Below are 21,204 nucleotides of genomic sequence, written 5' to 3'. Positions count from 1 at the left end.
AAATGGCAGGCTCATGACAACACGCGCAACCTTTGGGAGCATGAACTGCACCGAGTAAATTTTGTGCAACCGTTAACCCCCAACGCTGTAGCAAGCAGCCGCCTTCATGCTCGGGGGCGTAAGCGTAAAGGCTGATTCATGCTTCCTTACGTAAGCGTAAGCGCAAGCGCAAGAGGCCGCGCAAGCCCCTTGCGTGCGTCGGCCCCTTTTTCTAGACTTGCGTCATTTTTTACGTAAGCCCTTACGTGATCCTTAAGGCGGCTGCTTGCTTGTAACATTCGTTTTCTAAAAACAATCACATAGTATTGCATGTTTTACTGTGGTAGAAAATACGTTAGCTTAATGCTAACGTATATGGAAAATCCTATAGACACCGCGCTAGGTATTAGCATCAAGTAATTCACGTTAATGTTTTTGTATGAGCCTGCCATTTGATTACTCAAATGTAGTCTGCATGTCTGCTCAGTTTAACAGTGCTACCCAAGCAAAGGTTTGAAAAGAACTTCAAGCTTCAGACTTTCTGTTAGGGAAACAGCTTTCTATCTATTCCCTAACAGAAAGTCTGAAGCACTGTTAAACTGAGCAGACATGCAGACTACATTTGAGTAATCTCATCACGTAACATTCGTTTTCTAAAAACAATCACATAGTATTGCATGTTTTACTGTGGTAGAAAATACGTTAGCTTAATGCTAACGTATATGGAAAATCCTATAGACACCGCGCTAGGTATTAGCATCAAGTAATTCACGTTAATGTTTTTGTATGAGCCTGACATTTGCTCTGCAGATAGATAACAGGTTCCCTAACAGAAAGTCTGAAGCTTGAAGTTATTTTCAAACCTTTACTTGGGAAGCACTGTAAAACTGAGAAGACATGCAGAATATTTTAGTAACCTCATCTCGTATCATTCGTTGATAGAATGCAGGCTGCGAGGCTCGCGTAAGGGCTTACGTAAAAAATGACGCAAGTCTAGAAAAAGGGGCCGACGCACGCAAGACGTAAGAAGTCGCGCAAGGGTCGCGCAAGGGGCTTGCGCGGCCTCTTGCGCTTGCGCTTACGTAAGGAAGCATGAATCGGCCTTTACAGACGCAGACGCTTCAGTAACGCCTTGGCAAAGTGCGGCGGCCAAAACAGCCTGGTGCATAGACTTTTCACAGATAATAATAAATCACTCCGCGATGAAAGCGCATTCAAAATTCTTATAATTCCATACCAAGACGTTGACAATGGAACTATTTTTTGTTGCGGAGAAACAATGGCGACATAAACCATTTTTAATCAATAACTTTGTGTTGAAATGTAAATTTGTTGACTGTCGAATTGTTTTATAAAAGCAATATAGCACTCGTGGGAGTGGGGTAGGTAAGGGATAATCCCAAGTGTGTTGTTGCCTACGCCACTTGGCCTCCGGCCTCGGTGGCTACGGCCGAACACCACCCGTGCCTCCCTGCCTTCGCGTGAATTTTGAGAATAGTTTTAAGCGCACCTAAAAAAGGCTACAAAGACGCAGCGCGTGGTGGAGAAAAGGCGCACACGCAAAGCGCACCAAACCATAGGAATCAATGCATTTTCTAGCTTCCCGTTTTTAAAAAGACGCTTATGTGTGGCCGTGCCCTAGGAAAGTCCTGAATCTGGCTGCTGTGGTGTGGAAGGGCAACCTAGCCGTTTTGTAGCCTTTACAGTATTGCCATCTGGTGGTGAATCTTACAAGTGAACGAAAAATCAGAAAGGGCCTACTTCCATTGGCAAATTATATTGAAAAATGATCGTGCCAGCAAATGAAGATAAAGTCTGTATTTAGTCACACAACCCACTAACCAATGCCAAGTAAATGACCCCGAATGCAGCTGCCTATTAGGCGTAAGTAAAAGCAGTAACGGTACATGCGCTAACTGCTGCCCTAGGTTCATGTTTGAACAGGGGGGGAGGGTGTATTTTTCCAAGGCCTCAAATTGGATGGCAAAGGGCAAGTGTTTCAAAGAGGAAGTGCAGCTGTTGCCCCTGGGACTCCGGAGGGACTGGATTGTGCTGCACGCTCCTGACCCAGACGGAGATTTATAGCACCCACTGACCCCACCACCACCACCTGCTCAGGACCATGGACGGATTATGAAACCATGGGCCCCTGGGCCTGGACATGTAAAAGCCCCCCCCCCCCCCCCCCCTTTCGTGTGCGGCCACATAAATTGTGTGCTCGCAAGACATTACTTAAATGTAATGACCTTAATGGCTGAAATGAAACAGCACAATAACGAAATTCACCTGTACCTCAACAGGATTTACAGCGCACATACACATTTTCTAACACAGCACAGGTACACTCAATTAAAGCCAACAGCAAATTAACAAAATACACCTCTTTCAACCACAATCAAGAGATACATAACAGCGACTTCATGCAGAGGCTCGAGCTTAGGGGCCCACTGAGCTCATTGGGCCCCTGGGCCTGGGCCTGTTAGGCCCGCTCGGTAATCCATCCCTGCTCAGGATACAACGTCCCGCTTCCCACTTACACTACACAGGACATTTTCTGTGTTTTCCATTTTAATAAGAGCAAATCCATGTGCAAGAATTCCCTCTCGGAGCAGATGTGCCCCCTCCTTTTCCCACGCCAGGAATAGCAGCACTCTCTAGTCAGACTGACGTCAGGTTGTTAAATTGGATTTTGACATCATTGCGTTGACAGTAAATATGCTTTCTTGAATGTACAGTCCAGTCCGTCTTGAGACATTGAAAATACCTCCGCAGATGATGATTTTATCAATAAGTCTGTTTAAATCAAACATAAAAGTGGACATAGTTTTTGTCCACAATGTGGTTACATGGTACATTCTTTAAAGGAGACACCATCAAACCTAAAAGAATGTGTATGGGAATTGCATCAGACATCAATCATTTAAATCCATCACAGTCAGTCAAATCTGGGTATAAGTTGTCATGTTTTATTCACAGAAGGATTTGTCGTGAACACCCAGGCAATGCAGCTCTCTAATTATGGCAGAGGCAAGCTGAAAACTCCAGCAGAAACTTAACACAGAGCTTTCAATCTGTATCCACCTGAAACATGGTACACAGACAATCACCCAGCCACAAAGCAGCAGTTTTATTAACAAATTAAGGCACAAACCTAACAATAGTATGAAAATAACTTCCATTTACATCTCTAGAAGATTTAAAAGGTGGTGGTGGGTAAACAGCTCTGGTATCTACAAATTCATTTCTTGAGAAAATAGTTCCCCAAAACGTAAAGACCAAAATTAATGTAACCGTTCTACCTTTGACAGATGCAGTATATGCACGTATGACCGGTCACCTCAATACTTTACAGGCTGTATTACAGAAAATGTGCCCCGGTGTCTACTGTGATCAAATGCGCTGCCATTGACTGTATCAACAGAAAGCAATCCAACATCTCATCTAAGTGTATAGATGCACATTCATTAGTTTGGGCTTGTGTGTGCGCGGCTGTGTTCCAAACCATTCCATTCTGTTCCTCTTTTGTGTTTGTAATCAGGTGTGGCAAGGGGAGATAGGCTGTATACACAACTGCTTGTATAAGACTGTGTACACATCATGTGTTTGTTTGTGTTGTTTCTGGGCAGGACAGTTTGAGGGAGATAAATAAAATATGTGTTTTATGAGTTTCTCCCTCTCTCTGTTTGTGCGTGTGTGTTTATAGATATCTGGCAACTGTGCATGTTCCCTCTACAAACAGTCAGACCTGTGTGTGTGTGTGTGTGTGTGTGTGTGTGTGTGTGTGTGTGTGTGTGTGTGTGTGTAAAACAGCACATGTCCATGGTAGGAGTTAGTGTGTAGATCTTCATCCAGTCCTTTTCAAGTCCCCATGTCTGTGTTTGTGTGCGCATGCGGGTCAGACCTGGTAGAGGGGCACTACCCTCCTGATGGTTTGCCTGCAGATGGGGCAAGTGGGCTGGGGCAGAGCCTGGTAGCAGCTGAAGCAGCAGCATACGTGTCCGCAGTCAAGCAGCACGCAGCTGCGGGGGTTACTCAGGCACACCACACATGCATTCTCCAGGGGCTCCAGTTCACCCTCCTCCCCATCCTGCGCCGTCCCAGACGAGGAGGACACCGACGCTGCTCGGCTGCCAGAGCCTAGACGCTCAAACTCCCTGCGCAGCCGCTCGCGCTCCCACTTCGTCTGCAGGCGGCGGTAGAAGCGTCGAGCAGCCCACAGTAGCACGGCCATGCCGGCCAGAGCACACGCCGTCGCCAGTGTGCGCCACACCAGCGCCTGGCCCTCCTGCTCCAGACGCAGCGCCTCGAAGTCGCCCGTGCTCAGGAAGTATTCGGAGCCGTCGGCGGGCGGTCGCAGCTTAACGGCCCGATCCGTGTCCAGGATGAGCTCGCCCACACCGGTCAGCGCTGCACCCACCTAAATACAATTCAATTCAGTTTTATTACTCCATACAGCACCCTTAACAATACAAGAATCAAGAAGCAAGCAGATAATTCAGACAAAGAATCGAGAGAAACACCTTCAGCTCAGAGTGGGGACCCATCTACTTGAGGTTAGCCCTGTAGAGGGATAGAAAGGAGGTAGAGGAAGGGGAGTGAGGCAAGCAGAGACATAGAATCAAGACACACCTTCAGCATCTCCTCCGTCTCCAACTGGCCCTTTGGCTTTTCTCCGCTCAGATACTGGCCGATGAGGTCAGTGAAGCCGTAGATGGCCTGGTGGAACTTCTCATGGATCACCTCCATGTCGGGGCCCGTGGCCTCCAGTGGGCACAGCACACGCACCAACGCCTGGTCGGATCCTACCAGGTTAAAGGGTACAGCGTTCACCCGCTGGTGCAGCACGCGCTCACTGTCTGTCCTGGGGGTTGGAAAGACGGTTTTTGTGGGAGAAACAGACAGAGGAATAGAGAGAGAGAGAGGTGACGTTAGAGAGAGTGAGAAAGGTGGAGAAAGACAGAGAGAGTGAGAAAAAGAGAGAAGAGTGGGCATTGGAGAAAGAGTTAGTAAAAAAGAAAAGGTAGAGAGGGGACAATTAATATTATCTACTTTGTTGCAGAACTGCAATCAACATGACCACTCAGTAGCGAATAGGCTATATCTTTAGGCTGACAGGCGTTAAAACATTAACTCTTATGTACCAGGTGCGTGCCAGGCTGTTCCACACCAGCTTGTGCTCACGTAACACCAGCTTCTGGATGACGCCCACAGTACCCTCCTGAAACTGGCTCCTAAGGGGCTCCCCTATTGGCTGCACCGCTCCTGTGAAGCACACAGCTTGACATTACCACATGATGCACAGGTGACATATACGTGACCAAATGACAGTCATTCACCATACAAGAGTGACAAATGACAAGAGGGGGCAGAGAAAAGCTAGAGTTTGAGCTAATTCAGTGTCAGAACGGAGGAATGTAAGTTCCTGTGAAAAGGCAGCCCCTCCTTTTCACTAACGCACCTGACACAGTTCCATAATACACATTTCATGTCCATGGTAATGTTATACCCACAGCTTCTGCATTTCTGTTTGAATGCAGTGATTTATTTTGTCACAGTTGGTTAGTGTAAATGAGCTTTATTGTACTATCTGGACATAACTGACGAAGCTCTCCCTGGACTGACAGGCACTCCCATGTGTGTAACAGCTGACCCGTTCCGCTATGTGCACTGCAAACTATTTTGGGTGAACTTCAGCACACAGCCACAGAAAGGACACATAATCGCTATAGCATGTAACACATATAATGTTTTAAAGTAGTACACAATGCAGTAGTAACTTCACAGAGCTTCAGTCTAATAAAATAGATGGATAAACTGGCCGGTGTGGTGTGAAAGGCAACCATGTCACATGCAGGGGATTACCTTCAATGATTACATATTGCAGACATTTCCCTGGAGCCTGATTCAAAAGGTTTGCCAGTTCATCATTAAGTGCTAACTGCGGTGCCTCCTGTACAAGACAAATCATCAATTATAGTTTATCTTTACAGCACATGTTTTGCTTGCAATGAAATTATGCGTATGTGGAAGGAAAATGGACAGAGAATAGGACGGGGACTGACATTGAGCTTGTCCACTGTTTTCCGTTTCTTCCTGTAGATGTAGTAGAACAGGCCAGAGAGAGCAAGGCTTGATCCAAGACACACGATCTCCAAAGTTTTTAATGGATATTCCTCCATCGTCCACAACTCTTACTGCTCTTTCGTCCCACTAAACTATGAAACAAAACAAATGCTATTTGACAGCATTTCCACAAACAGCCGATTCATTACACTACACTTCGATGCACATGCTTTAAAGAGATGGAAAAAGAAAACCTACAATATGCATTGAATCTGTGATCTATTTATTCCCTGGTATCAGAGGGTGGCTAATAACTCATTCAGAGGCTTTGGGTAGCGCGATCATTGAAAAACAAGAATCCACCACATTGTAAACATTGTGAAATACAGTTAGGTAGAATTAACCTTTTGTTATTTTGAATGGTTTGTTAGCCAACGATATAGGATGCATATTACGGAAGACAAAAATTAAAGTAAACGTAGTTTGGGGATTTCGAGTTCATGAACTACCTATGGGTATAAATCGCCTAACTAGTATTATCTCTAAAGCCTCTTTTGTCACGCACTTTGGCAACTGTCAATGACTGAAATATGAAGCTGTCCAGGTTAGCTTGCTAGCTGGCGCTGCGCTGGCTGTAACCACCTGCCATTGTAAGACTACTCTTTGTCCTCAAAATCATCCAGGCATTAAAACAGAGGACACCATAGTATATTTGACTTTCTCTGGAAAACCAACAATATGCTTCCCACGACTGACCTGTGACATTGACTTTTGTTGAAAGCGTAGTAGACTGTCACCCTACTTCCAGATATGGAGGTGAGCTTGTTTAAGTCACGTGATGACTTTTTCCCTATACACGTGATCACCCGTCAAACTCCAACTCCTGACTGCGCAGCTGCCCGTAACTTAAGCGTGTTGCTGTATGTATGGCCTCCACGCTTCACGTATATTGAAATGGCTGTAGTCGGAAAGAAGAAGTCTGCCGGTGGTGCCTCATCTCGAATATGGGCAACAGTTCGCACAATATGGCAGGAGAAGCACCTCATATTATTCAAAACGGAATACACGTTGTTAGTGACAGCCCTCCTCTGGTTTTTGGAAATCGGTGTCAATATATGGGTCATTCAAAAAGTTGCATGTAAGTAGCTAACTAGCTATTTAGCTGGCTAGCTTGTTAAGCCCATGGAGCTAAGAGAACAGTGACAACAGTTTACTTTCAGTTTCTATATGTCACCAAGCTTAATTGCTGTCCCCGCACCGCTGCTATTTACCCAGCTAGTGTAATAACTGAGATAGCCACCGTTTTCTGTTTTATTAATCTTATCAACTATCAGTGCATTGCAATACACATTGTATTACACTACCTTTTTCTGCTGTTGTTGAAAGTTAATAGTGGAGACTAGTATGGACATATAAACCTAACGTTATAGTGTAAACATCTCTATTACATCTGACGATAACAATATGATCGCCGTGCTTTTAATGGCATCCTCATCATTGTAGATACAGAAATCGACTGGAAGGCCTACATGGATGAGGTGGAAGGAGTCATCAATGGCACCTATGACTACACGCAACTCAAGGGGGATACAGGGCCACTGGTGTAAGTATTTAGCTGGCGTAATGTCGTGAAGGGAGAGACCAGTCATCGCACTCTGTCTCAAATACACACCTTCAGGACAATATCCCTTCCTCATGGTGAGGGTGCAGTGTTATTGGGTTCGAGGCCCATTGGGGTGACCGCTCTCTTCCTCTTCCACAGTCACAGTCTTGGTGTAACAAATTGGGATGCGCTTGTGATCTTGGCAGAGTTATTGGCAGCACCCCCCTTGTCACTTACTTATGTTTTTCTCTGTTTACCTTTGTTGCATCCAGGTACCCAGCTGGTTTTGTATACGTCTTCACAGTGTTGTACTACGCGACAGACCATGGAGCGAATATCAGACTTGGGCAGTATATTTTCGCTTTTTTCTACCTGGTTACACTTCTGCTTGTGTTTCAGATCTACAACCGCACTAAAAAGGTAGGGTACATCTCATTGATCTCTTTTTTTTGGGGGGAGGGGGGGGGGCCCAAACTAAATCACTCTAAGTTGTTTGCATTTCTCTGCACATTTTCTAGTACTTTCCTGAGTGTGACTGATGTCTTTCCTAACCCCCTCTGCTGGGATGTGGTCTCTGTAGGTTCCTCCGTACGTGTTCTTCTTTGTGTGCTGTGCATCGTACCGCATTCACTCCATCTTTGTACTTCGGCTCTTCAATGACCCTGTGGCCATGATGCTTCTCTTTGGGGCAGTCAATCTCTTCCTGGACGGACACTGGACCCTGGGGTGTGGACTGTACAGGCAAGTATAACAGTAAAGCAAGAGAGTGAGAAAATGTGAGCGTGAGAGTTGTCCTCTGCAAGTGGCTTTGACGCATTATCTGCTGTGTCTGTTAAGATGAACGTCTAGTTTTGACACATGTTCTCTGCCATCTTCTCTTGTGGACAGTTTAGCTGTGTCCGTGAAGATGAACGTCCTCCTGTTTGCGCCCGGCCTCCTCTTCCTACTCCTGTCAGAGTTCGGCCTGATTAAGACCATCCCCAAACTCTCTCTCTGTGCCAGCATTCAGGTAAGCCTCCTCTTTTTTAACACTTTGAGGAGTGATAATTATAAAACAGTAATTGCCCCGAAGAGAAACTAATTTGCAAGTCATTCCAGAATGGTCAGCCATTTTAAAGGATCATAATACAGAACAAATGGCATTCTAATAGCTTTCTGTGTCATTGTGCTACTTGGGACAGAGCTGATCGCCTATTTGTATTGGGACTCCTGAGAGGGGTTTTATCCCACCAACCTTCTGACCAAACACACACAAACTGCCTCTTCAGCACACTCATGTCTTTTCCTAAACCACAGCTGTTGCTGGGGCTGCCCTTCCTGCTGGAGAACCCTGTTGGCTACATGAGCCAGGCCTTTGACCTGGGCCGGCAGTTCCTGTTCAAGTGGACGGTGAACTGGCGCTTCCTGCCCGAGTGGCTCTTCCTCAGCCGATACTTCCACCTGGCACTGCTGCTCGCCCACCTGATCACGCTGGCACTGTTTGCTTGGCGTAGGTGGAAGAGGTGAGTTACTACACACAGACATACACAACTCAGAACTGAATCCTCAGTCCTTCTGTGTTTGTGTTTCATTGCATCTTTTGTTTACAGTGGTAGAAAGTTGTGACTAGATTGTAGCCGAAGATCTAACTGATTCTAATGGACTGTAAATGTTAAAGTGGCAGCAGTGATTTTATTTGAAAACTCATTTAAAACTGATTTGTGTATCCCTGCTGCTTTGCAGTTGTTTCAGTAGGAATTCTTTTTGGACTAAGCAACTGATTAATATCTACTGAATCTATGCAAATAAGACTGTACGTGAATAAACCTAATAAAGAATGTTCAAATATATAAATTGTGTTAAATCAGTATGAAATATATAATGCATATTTTTCATGCTCTTTAGGCCTGGAGAGAGCATGTTGGCTTTGCTGAAGGATCCTGCCGCGAGAGATCCTCCTGCTCAGAAACTTACTTCTGATCATATCCTTCCCATCTTCCCAATGTGTTCCATGTCTTGATTTGTAAGATCCTGATTAAGTCACACATCCAGACTTAAACCGCATCCACATTCAGTTACATGTGTGTGCGTGTAACTTGGTATGAGGTTAGCAATCAAAAGCCCAACTTCACTACACTACAGAGTCTCTTAAAGTGTTGGGGAGAGAGGTTTACACACTGCACAGCTCTTTACCTGTTGACATCAGTTTGATGTGCCCTGATATTTTTGGCGATGTATATGTTTTTATTTTGTCCTGGTTTGAGGTGTGGCTGCCTTAACGTGACTTCACAGGTGGTGTTCGTGCTCTTCACCTCGAACTTCATTGGCATGTGCTTCAGCCGCTCGCTGCACTACCAGTTCTACGTGTGGTACTTCCACACATTGCCCTACCTGCTTTGGAGCGGTGGGGTCGAGAAGATGGCCCACCTGTTCAGGTGAGGGAAGGTGCTTGCGTGCGTGCGTGTGTGCATGCATGCGTGCGTGTGTGTGTGCTTGTTAATGTGAATGTATTTTAGCATAGAAAACAGAACGTTTATAAGCACAATAGAATCCCGTGTGCTGAGCATCTGTGTATGCCAGATAACAGATCATAGTGTACCCATAAAGAATGGGGTATCCATCACAATTCAAGTGGACCTTTGTCTCTCTCTGATTCTTGTGGTGCAGGTTACTGATCCTGGGCCTGATTGAGCTGTCGTGGAACACCTACCCCTCCACCGACTACAGCTCCCTCTCCCTGCACGTCTGCCACCTCATTACCCTGCTATGCCTGTGGTTCAACCCCAACTCAGCCCCCCAGGAGAAGGCCAAGCGTTCTTGAGGTCAAAGTTCACCTACCACACCTCATCAAACTCTCCCCACCCCTCACCCCTGGAGGGCCAATTACAGAACTCCACCATTCTGTCCCCGCCCTTTCACTTCATTCTCATTGGTCGAGGTGATCAGTAAGAAGCTGAGGGGCCCAAAGGGGTGAACACCAGTCTTACCAGACCAGCAGAGCTCTCAAGATCTTCTGAAGCCGTTCCTGGTTTCATTTATTTATTTATTTTAATTTTTGTTTTTGGAAGCTGGAGGTTTTTTTGCCCACTGTAAGGTGCAGCCTGGTTGGCCTGTGAGGGGGAGAAGATGAGAACTCTCAGGACTCGAGAAACTAAAAGTATTCTTAAATATGAGATGAGCAGGGTGTTGTTTTTTTTAGTTCTGGTTCCTTGATGGTCATGATAAAGAGGGATATTTGTCCTTTTGTATATTTTTCTTCATTTTTGTTGTGTGTTATTGCTTGTACTTTTGGGTTTTAGATCCCATAGAAACAATTTCAATCAATGTGAATGGCTCATAGCCAAAGATTATTCAGCAATATAATATTTCTGTTACTGTTACATACACATTTAATACACATTTGATCAGAAACAGTGGGGCAAGAGGTTTATATGAGCATAATGTCTTTAATTTTATATCAGGGAGTTTTTGAAGTTTACTGCAAATTAAGCTAGCTGTTTTTTCTCCCCCCCATAGCAGGTACAGTCACAGGTGTGTTAAGTGTGCATTCAGTGTACGTGGTTACTGTGGTAATAGCATTCACAAAGGCAGATTTCTGACATAAGGTTTGTGAACGTTTCAGTAGTGGCGTCAGGATGTTTCATTTAGAGCCGGGACAGAATAGTATTTATGAATTTGAGAAGTATTCCTAAAACTTATTTTGCTTGAGTAGGTAGCCATTTAGATTAGGTGATTTCATTTGCTTTTGGCCTTTGGCATAGACATTGAGGCATTTATTTGTGTGTGGAGTGTGTGATTGATTTGCATGACAACCACAGCTAAAAGCGATATTGCAAACATAGACCTGAGCTTTTGTTTTTATTTGATAGCTGTGTAAAGATAAAAAAAAAATTAAAAGAGAATCTCGGTCCAAAACTTGTTTACAGAGTGTGTTGTATGTACAAGAAATACAAGCTGAAGACATTTTTTATGAATCTATGAAACATTCATCAAGCAATCAAGATATACAGTTAGGTCCATAAATATTTGGACATTGACACAATTTTCATAATTTTAGCTCTGTACACCATCACAATGGATTTGAAATGAAACAATCAAGATGTGCTTTAAGGGCAGACTTTCAGCTTTGATTTGAGGGTATTTACATCCAAATCAGGTGAACGGTGTAGGAAATAACAACACATTTTATATGAAGCCCCCTCTTTTTGAGGGACCAAAAGTAATTGGACAATTGGATGCTCCGCTATTCCATGGCCAGGTGTGTGTTATATGCTCTTTTTTTAATTTACCAGGCTACAAGGAGCAGATAAAAGGTCTAGAGTTAATTTCAAGTGTGGTATTTGTGTTTGGAATCCGTTGCTGTCAACTCTCAATATGATGTCCAAATAGCTGTCACTATCAGTGAAGCAGGCCATCATTAGGCTGAAAAATCGGGGAAAAAAAACATCAGAGAGATAGCACAAACATTAGGTGTGGCCAAATCAACTGTTTTGTACATTGTTAATAAGAAAGTGAACACTGGTGAGCTCAGCAACACCAAAAGACCCGGAGGACCATGGAAAACAACTGTTGTGTCTGGTGATGTCTATGGGTTCCAGACTTCAGGCTGTCATTGACTGCAAAGGATTTGCAACCAAGTATTAAAAATGACAATTAGATTTATGATTATGTTAGTTTGTCCAATTACTTTTGGTCCCTTAAAAAGAGGGGGCTTCATATTGTGTTGTAAATCCTACACCGCTCACCTGATTTGGATGTAAATACCCTCAAATTAAAGCTAAAAGTCTGCACTTAAAGCACATCTTGATTGTTTCATTTCAAATCCATTGTGGTGGTGCACAGAGCCAAAATTATGAAAATTGTGTCAATGTCCAAATATTTATGGACCTAACTGTACATCAAATCTGGTTTTAAGTGTAAATCCAGATGTGTTTGTATGCATTAACTGTGTGTGTCAACTTTAGAACTGTAAATTGGTGTCATATGAAATAGACATAATGAAGAAGTGTTTCCTTTTTGGCAGTTTGATTATCAGTTTGTAACAGTAATTAGGCCTTGTAAAGGTGAAAAGTGGAAAATGAAATAATATCAGGTACATTTCATTCCGCCAGTTAGAAAAGCAGGGGAACAAATGTGAAGCTGAAAAAAATGTTCAATAAAATGACATTGATTTGGAACAAATTAAAGCATAGATTTGTAATGCAGTTATAAGAGCACAAGCGTGAAGCATAAGTTCTTGGGTTGCAGCAGTATCATAGCATGAGTCACATGTTATTGGGTCTTTGCAGTGGTGTAGCTGGAAATACATATTGGGGTTATATTGTAATGTTGTTTAGGTTTCAAGCGTAGCATGAACCACATGTTATTGAGGTTGCAGCACTAGCTTAGCATGAATCAAATGTTTTTGGGGTTGCAGCACTAACGTAGCATGAATCACATGTTTTTGGGGTTGCAGTACTAGCGTAGAATGAATCACGTGTTTTTGGGGTTGCAGCACTAGCGTAGCATGAATCACATGTTTTTGGGGTTGTAGCAGAGCATGTTGAGCTGTATATTCTCGTCCCAGTGGCGCAGCAGCAAGAACAGTTGCCGTGCGGCCGCCTTCAGCCCCGCTAGGTCCAATCCCTCGGGCAGCCTCTGGCTGCGCAGCCAGAAATCCGCCTTAGCAGCGATCAGCTCCCACTCAACAAAGTAGCCGGCGCAACGGTGCTCAAGCCAGGCCAGGGCCACCGCCGTGGCCCAGCTCAGGCTCTCCAGGTCCAGCTGGACCAGTGTTGGATCCCCTGGCAGATCAGCAGGCTCCAGAGGGGACCCCTCGCACATGTCTGTCTCCGAACCACGGCCGCTATCTGCCTGTGGAACCCCACCAGCCAGCTCAGGGGAGCACTCCTCTGAGCTGATGGGGTCGGCGAGGACGGTGTCAGGTTCAAGGCAGCGCCCCATGCTGGGCCTAGCAGACCCCCTGGCAGAGCCTGGGGCTGGGGCTGGGGCTGGGCCCTCCTCCTGATTGGCTGGGGGAGAGATGCAGCGGATGGGGGGGCTCAGGCTGCTACGGTGACTGGTGTACGGGGACGCCCTCTTCAGACGCTCCAGAGGGATCTGGATGCACTCGGAGTAAGACTCGTTCAGACGGAAGGCTCCGGAAGCCAACTGCAGATGCACCTGTAAGAAGGTGGAGCAACACAGACAGAATTTGGGACAGGACTGGTTGTTATTTAACTGGCTGCAGTACAATGGCCCATTGTCTTCTTATGAGTATTAGGATTGAGTATTAGGATTGACGGTTCTTTCTCTTATATGTCTTCTAACTTTCAAGAAATGGAAGGAACTTTCAGCTGTGAAACTTTGCTTGTCATGTTGTTTTTAGGTGACAAGCCACATTGTTTGCACTCCTCTACAGACAGTGATCCAGGGATGAGAGATGGCAAACTCTGTGCCAAGCAATAAAGCAATGAATGAAGATCTCATTATTTCTGCATAGATGAAAGCATTTTTTTGTGATAAGGTGATGAGCCAAAACTGCTCACCAGAGGCAGGTAGTTGGGAGTTTGAGTCTCTGTGTGCTTCTCTGCCTCCGCAGAAAGACAGTGGGGCTTCAGGGCTGCCTGTCTTCCTGAGGTGTTTGTGGACATCAGCCTCCCCAAATTAAACCTGACAATCAGACACAGAGAGCCAGATGCGATCTTGAAACAACACGATGATAAATAACAGTTTTGAGACAACGCATTGAAACTGTGGACTGCAAATACGTTAAAAAGGAGTGCCAAAAAGGCAGCACTCCTAGGTTGTTTTTAAGAACCACCCCTAAGACCATTTGGATTGGATCCAAAATTCCAAAAGCTTTTAATTCTGCAATAATTTTCACCCAAATGTAGTCCACATATCACTACAGTATTCTCCATGAAGTCTGGCTAATTAAGACAAGATATACAGAGAAGTTTTTTACACTTAAGGAATAGCAGAGGAATAACAGTACACCAATAGCATCAGCGGCCTGGGCACCCCCCTAGGATAATGACCGATACCTTACAGATACGGTGTTTTGGTGTGGGTGTGATGTAGGCTCACCTGGAGCCGAAGAAGCTCTCTACAGACCTGCTCTCTATGGAGCGCTGGGAACGGGTGGAGGTGGCAGAGGGGCTGGCCGGGTGTGCACTGGGGCCTGTACCTGAGACAGCACTGTTAACATCATCATCACATTTACCAGTCTCTGATGAACATGCACTCATACCAGCAATGCGATGGTGGCCCCCATTCATGAGGATATTTTGAGGGGGAGATGATTTGTTTTAATTTCTCTCTGACAGCAGCAACTAATTGAATGAATTCCCGATCTGAAACTGCATCACCTGTGCTTTTTTTTACATTGTATCTTCATCATCATCTGTAACTATTAAAGGGTACACACTGATTAGCTCTCAAAATACTATTCTTCTCTGCAGCTTACCATGTAAATACACCAGTTCAACGTACTGTATTTCCAAATATCCTTTAGAGAGTTTTACTGAACCAAGTCTGTTAGTTTTGTCTCTATACGTCTCTAAAGCTGTAGTCATTCCTTCTCTGAGTGACTTACTGCTGTCCCAGGAGGTGAGGCTGCAGGGGGAGGTAGGGGTGTCATCTCTGTCTGGAGTGGGACGGACAAAAAATATGGTATGAACTAAAATGTTATGCGGTAGGTTCAAGTAAAATATTTATAACAATTGGAAGTTTGCCATTTTGCCAATATTCCTTTGTGTCAATTCTTTATGCTTGGATGTTTCAGGCCCTGACAAAACCTAAACAAATTCAAAAGCTTGATTTATACCTATGCAATTGCATCATTGTTCAATGTGGACACAAATAGAACTATTTTTTTTTACAAAAAAACTTCAAACTAGTCAGTATATTATCTGTCTGTTTGTTTCACTTAGGCCAATCACTGTTCAGCGGGGAAAATAAGTATTTGACCCCCTGCTGATTTCGCAGGTTTGCCCACTTCAAAAGAAATGCGTGATCTATAATTGTAATGGTAGGTCTATTTTAACAGTGAGAGACAGAATATCAACAAAAACATCCAGAAAACTCCATTTTGGAACAGTTTTGAATTGATTTGCATTTGATCGGAGGAAGTATTTGATCCCCTAGCAAAACATGGCTTAGTACTTGGTGGAGAGTAACACTTGTTGGCAAGCACAGATGTCAGACGTTTCTTGTAGGTGGTCACCAGGTTTACACGCATCTCAGGAGATTCTCTCCAAATCCTTAAGGTTGCGTTTTCAATGTTCTGGCTGAGGGAAGGAGGTTTTCGCCAAAGATTCCACGGTACATGGCCCCATCCATAGTCCCCTTGATGCGTTGGAGTCGTTCTGTACCCTTGGCAGAGAAACAGCCCCAAAGCATAATGTTTCCCCCTCCAAACGCGGCGAGTCGAGTTGATGCCAAAGAGGTCGATTTTGGACTCGTCTGACCACATCATGTTTTCCCAATCCTCCTTAGAATCATTCAAGTGTTCATTGGCAAACTTAAGACGGCCCTGTTCATGTGCTTTCTTGAGAAGGGGGACCTAGCGAGCGCTGCAGGACTTTAAACCATTACGGCATAGTGTGTTGCTAATGGTTTTCTTGGTGACTAGTGTCCCAGCTGCCTTAAGATCATTCACAAACTCCCCCCGTGTAGTTCTGGGGTTATCCAGCACCTTTCGGATGATCACCAAGACTGCACAAGGTGAGATCTTGCATGGAGCCCCAGACCGTGGGTGTTTAACAGTTGTTTGGTGCTGCTTCCACTTGCAAATAATCGCACCAACAGTTGTCTGCTTCTCACCAAGCTGCTTGCCGATGGTTTTGTAACACATTCCAGCCTAATGCAGGTCTAAAATCTTATCTCTGACCTCCTTGGACAACTCTTTGGTCTTGCCCATGGTGATGAGGTTGAAGATGTGAAGAATTAATCCATGGAAAGGTTTCTTTAATACACGTCACCAGATGAGATCAGGTGTACCTTGTTAGGCCTAATGAGGACTAATCTGTGTGTCTCGTGCGCACATAACTGGTGTGTGGTAGCCAGAATTCTTGCTGTTTGGTAGGGGATCAAATACTTATTTCCAGCGATCAAATGCATATCAATTCATAACTGTTATAAAATGCAGTTTTCTGGATGTTTTTAATGATATTTTGTCTATCACTGTTAAAATAGACCAACCATTACAATTATAGATAACATATTTCTTTGCAAGTGGGCAAACATCCGAAATCAGCAGGGGGACAAATTAGGATCTGATCTTCCCCCTTCAGTGCCTGGTAGGTGTCCCGGGTAGGTAGGTACTGTAGGTACAGTACCTGTGGAGGGGAAGGTGTCCTCTAACTCCTCACTGTCCCGGCTGGAGGGCCTGCGCCCCAGACCCACAGAGTAGGACCTCTGCCTCCTGCTCCCCGTGTGGAAGCTGTGTCTCGTCCCCAAACGTACCCCTGCTAGAGTGAACCCAAGACATCACAAAAAGAGAACAAAAAGCTGAGAACAAAAAATTGTGTGTAAAATAAGCAATGACAACAAGAGATGTATTTGTTGACAGTGTGGTATGAAATGCATGAATATGGCATTCATTTTTGATAACATATGATCACCTGCGTGTTAAATGTAATAACATCCTGTTTCTATTATACGATTGACCATTATCCCTGTGCTACCTGAGCTGAGGGGTTCTGTTCCGTCCTTAAGACCCTTGCTGGTGCTGGTGCTGGAGTCAGTAGCGTTGAATGAAGTGTACATGCAGATGATGTTGCAGCTCTTGCTGGTCTGGATAGCCTTCATCCTGTACCTCTTTGCTGGACCTGGTGAAAAGAGCTGCCATGAGTCAGACAAGGTCATGTTCAGCATGTTAAAGTCTGCAGGACATAATTTCTGCAAGCTCTTCATGGTTACATTTTCAACCTGATCAAGTAGATTATTCAGTTAAGGACCTATAGGAACTGAAGAGAAATAATTTGTGTTTTCCAACAGCAGGGGGCAATATTCCCCCTTTCTAACTTGTGTGGCTAATGCAAAATGTAAATGTAAATGTGTGAAGATAAAAAAAAAAAAAAAGACAAATGTCCTGCATAAGAATGTAGCAATACCCGGTTAGAACTGTGTTAGGAGGTGCGAAAATAATATGGGACATAAATACCCACCATGCTCAATATCAGACTCCTTTTCTGTCAGGTTTTCAAAGTCTCGGATCACAGAGCGAGCGGCCAGCTGATGCACCATCTCTCCCCAGGGGTCGGCTATGGGCGTGGGGCTCTGAGGGGCCCAGAGGGGACTCAGGTCCACAGTCACCTCCCAGGACACGGGCCGCCCTCCCAGCAAGCCATGGATGAGGGAGCGGGCCTGCAGAGCCTGGGGCTCGTCTGGTGGCGCAGCTGCAAACAGGCACTCCAGGTCAGTGAAGCCGTCCCAATCCAGAGGGGAGGCTGGGAAAAGCAGGCCGTCTGTCCTCAGAGATAGAGATTGAGAGAGAAAGAGAGGAGCGTTGAGATTTGCAATGATTTGGCGAAGAGGCTACAGTGCAAGCCCCCGTAGCAAGAGACCCCTGTGTATATATGAAGTTATGTGTGGATGGGTTGACATAAGTTGGTTCCTTAGTTTAGAGGTGTGTGTATTTGAGTTTTTGTGTGAGTGTTTGTGTATCGATGAGATGTATGTGTGCCTGTGTATGTTTAAGGGTTTGTGTGTGTGTGAGTGAGTGTGTTTGCTCACTGGAGTCGGTCAGGCTCCTGCGTGAAAGGGCTCCTCTGGAGCTGGGATGCGTCTCGCTGTCGCTCTCCTCCAGCCGCCCCCCCACCGCCTGGTCGAAGGAGACCTTCTCCAGTGCACGCCGCAGCCTGTGCATGTCCAGGTCACCCTGCGGAGATGAGAAACTGCGTGCAGACATGGCACAGCGGGCAAGCGCCTTCTGCCTGCGATGACTCTCCTCTCTGTCTGCCAGCCTGCCAGCCTGCAGAAACGAAAGAAAAAAGAAACACGTGCAACACGTACAAAAAGTCTTACAGGCTTAAACAAACACTTAAAAACACATATATTATATCTTCAGTGTTCCCACCCATTTTCATTGACAATATTTCAAAACTATTCCATGACCTTTCACAACCTACCACTTCACAAAATTGCTCCTGTCACTGCAAAGGTTGGGCCTACTTATTGGATGAAAGTTAAACAGCAACCTTTTACATCCCTTTTCTAATTGGCTAGTTAGGCTATGTCAATTCAAGTGGAAACTGCCTCACAATGCAGAAAGTCGTCCAACAAAACATTATCCAAGGAAGGGTACAATAACACATTTCATTATATTACACATACATACGACAAAACAACATTTCACAACCTTTCCAAAACTTTTAAAGAATTTACTGAATTGCATGATGCAGGCCTGGAAAATGGGATTTTAAAATGTCATGACTTTTCCAGGATGTCCATGGCCATGGGAACCCTGTATCATTAGTAGCCAATGTATGCTCCCTGGGAGCCACACCCATGATCTTGGTGTATTTAGCACCTTGCTCCGCAAGCTGTGCTATAGGAATAGACATAGACACAGATGTTGGCATTGCCACTCAGGTACACAGCTTAACTAAATTTTAGATCAAAGACAAGATTTTACTGTAATGATAATCATGCAAGAATCTTATTTCATTCCCTCACAATGACAGTGATGATACAGTATATACCATGTATGCAATTATACAGCTATTAAAGTTCTTGTATAGTACTGGGCATTATTCTTTCTGCAAAACCCCCACCTTCCCAGGGCTGGTGTTGGTGTTCTCTGAGGGCACTGTGTGTTGCCACGGGAACTCCCAGCGTGAGAGACCCCGTGGTTCTGGAGGGGCCACTTTCTCCAGGCCCTGAGGCAGGGAGCCCGTGTCCAGGCCTGGGACAGTCCAGTCTGAGGCAGGGGAACCCGAGAGGAGGCCACGGTCGCTGCTGATCGAGCAGCGGGTTAGAACATACTGGTCCTGCACATAAGATGCCCCCTCGATCCGCTGCCGCACGTCACTGTAGGACTCCAGGTCTACAACTGAGAGATAGTGATAGAGACACAATGCAGGTCTGCGATATCAGAAGGTCTGGTTATAAAGGAGTGTGAGGGAATGTTTATGTGTGTGTGCGTGTGTGTGCAAGCAAGGCAAGGTTAGGCAATTACATATACAGTATATACATAGCACCATTAATACACATTGGTAATTAAAAGTGCTTTATAAATCAGCAGATAAAAGACTATAGGAAAGATGAAGGATAAAAGATTAAAGTTGGCTTAACCATCAGATTTTCCCCAAGTGATCTGAGATTGAGCAGGTGTATACTGCTGAGATCCAGCTACATATTTGAGAGATAATTTGGTCCTGTCCCATTTATTGACTTACTGGAAGCCAGTGTAAGGACTTAAGTATTGGAGTAATATGGTACATTCCTTTGGTTTTTCGTAAGAACTCTGGCAGCTGCTTTTTGTACAAGCTCAATGTCACGCCAGCACTGAGCCCTGCCCTTGCCACACCCCCTCTGATTCTACTCACCTGCCTCAGTCACATTACCAGTCCCCTGATTGCCTGATTACCAGAACCTGTCACTCCCTCCACCACTTCACTATAAAAACTCCTCACTCCCTTCACTCCCTTGTCTGGCCTGGTTTTGGAAGGACTAAACTCCAGAAGATTCAAGCGCCAGACTCTTCACCTCCCACGATTGTTCCAGACTTCCTCCCCATCTTACACGTCATTCTAATTCTCTGCATCCGTGCCCGCTCCCTATAGCTCCAGTGTTCCTGTGCCTTATTATCCTTGATTACTCTGAGATTACTCTGTTTTTCCCCTCCTAGGTTCTAAAAACTTCTTATCGTTTTGTTGGACCTAAACTTCTGAGCTTTGTACCTTTGGACTTATGAGCGTTATTGGCCAGTTTTGCTTTTGTGTTTTCCTTGTTATTTCCCCTGGCTGTTTCAAATAAACTCTGTCTGTTTACATCTCTGTATATTGTTTATATTTCTACGTTCAATAAGATAAAGCCTTTATTCAGCATTATATGTGCATACCATCTATGTATTTGATAGTGGATCGGAAGTCTGTATTTGTGCCATTTTCTTTCAGTCGTCCCAAACTCACTTTTTAGGAGTTTAACAGTTAGATTTGGTTCCCATGGTGCCTTCTATGTGTCAGTGACTGTCTTAAATTCAAATTACGCAGCAATTCTGACAGTTGACTTGGCGTCCTTGAAAGTGCCTGCTTAAAGAGAGCACTCGTGATAATTTAGGACTCTCTTTCTTACAGTCATAGATCTGTTCTGAATGTGTAGGAAAAGAAAGAGAAACTTTTGGCGAGTGCTTTGGAGGCCTGTGTAAATACTTACTAACAAAATATGAGGAAAACATTTAATAAGAGCATTTAGGTGGACAGGCTCCTGGAGCAGGTGGTTTGTGTGCTTGGCCCTTGGGATTAGGTATTGGGCTAGAAAAAGACAGCCTGTCAATTGACAGCAGCCTCTCCATGCTTTTAGGGATCTACAACTGATGGGGAGGAGATGGTGAAAAGGACTCAAGGGAATGGGGGTGGGAGGTTGGTGTCAGA

At 44.8% G+C, this 21,204-nt stretch overlaps 3 protein-coding genes across 4 annotated transcripts in view; 1 reads left to right on the top strand and 2 right to left on the bottom strand.

The window, feature by feature from the left end:
* Window positions 1–2,923: 2,923 nt before the first annotated feature.
* mul2 (mitochondrial E3 ubiquitin protein ligase 2) lies at window positions 2,924–6,861 on the bottom strand. Of its 2 annotated transcripts, none has more exons than XM_080837774.1 (6): window positions 6,799–6,861; window positions 6,042–6,194; window positions 5,842–5,929; window positions 5,121–5,241; window positions 4,609–4,840; window positions 2,924–4,396 (listed from the first exon to the last, which is right to left on the bottom strand). In XM_080837774.1, exons 2-6 carry the CDS (start codon window positions 6,156–6,158, stop codon window positions 3,875–3,877), a joined length of 1,080 nt encoding a protein of 359 aa, XP_080693900.1. In that variant the 5' UTR covers window positions 6,159–6,194; window positions 6,799–6,861; the 3' UTR covers window positions 2,924–3,874. The 2 variants fall into 2 exon arrangements, with proteins under 2 accessions (XP_080693900.1, XP_080693901.1); XM_080837775.1 differs by having other exon boundaries at window positions 6,042–6,189; window positions 6,799–6,850.
* Window positions 6,862–6,996: 135 nt separating this feature from the next.
* alg3 (ALG3 alpha-1,3- mannosyltransferase) lies at window positions 6,997–10,879 on the top strand (the record flags this gene model as incomplete). The annotated part of the gene is made up of 9 exons (XM_080838154.1): window positions 6,997–7,180; window positions 7,546–7,645; window positions 7,918–8,065; window positions 8,226–8,386; window positions 8,534–8,654; window positions 8,942–9,147; window positions 9,530–9,607; window positions 9,916–10,059; window positions 10,292–10,879. The coding sequence occupies 9 exons, from the start codon at window positions 6,997–6,999 to the stop codon at window positions 10,443–10,445; spliced, it is 1,296 nt and encodes a 431-aa protein (XP_080694280.1). The 3' UTR covers window positions 10,446–10,879.
* A 2,256-nt stretch (window positions 10,880–13,135) lies between these two features.
* vwa5b2 (von Willebrand factor A domain containing 5B2) overlaps window positions 13,136–21,204 on the bottom strand; it is a gene marked incomplete at both ends in the record, with an annotated part of 20,170 nt that continues 12,101 nt past the window's right edge. The window contains 9 exons of the mRNA XM_080837500.1: window positions 13,136–13,786; window positions 14,152–14,275; window positions 14,693–14,792; window positions 15,201–15,251; window positions 16,945–17,073; window positions 17,293–17,436; window positions 17,776–18,075; window positions 18,344–18,581; window positions 19,384–19,661. Coding sequence (XP_080693626.1) covers window positions 13,136–13,786; window positions 14,152–14,275; window positions 14,693–14,792; window positions 15,201–15,251; window positions 16,945–17,073; window positions 17,293–17,436; window positions 17,776–18,075; window positions 18,344–18,581; window positions 19,384–19,661 — 2,015 coding nt within the window. The remainder of the gene's footprint in view (window positions 13,787–14,151; window positions 14,276–14,692; window positions 14,793–15,200; window positions 15,252–16,944; window positions 17,074–17,292; window positions 17,437–17,775; window positions 18,076–18,343; window positions 18,582–19,383; window positions 19,662–21,204) is intronic.

The sequence above is a fragment of the Sprattus sprattus genome, assembly GCF_963457725.1.
Source record: "Sprattus sprattus genome assembly, chromosome: 4".
Lineage (NCBI taxonomy): Eukaryota > Metazoa > Chordata > Actinopteri > Clupeiformes > Clupeidae > Sprattus > Sprattus sprattus.
The sequence above is the reverse complement of the archived record's forward strand: the minus strand, read 5'-3'. Positions and strand labels throughout refer to the sequence as shown.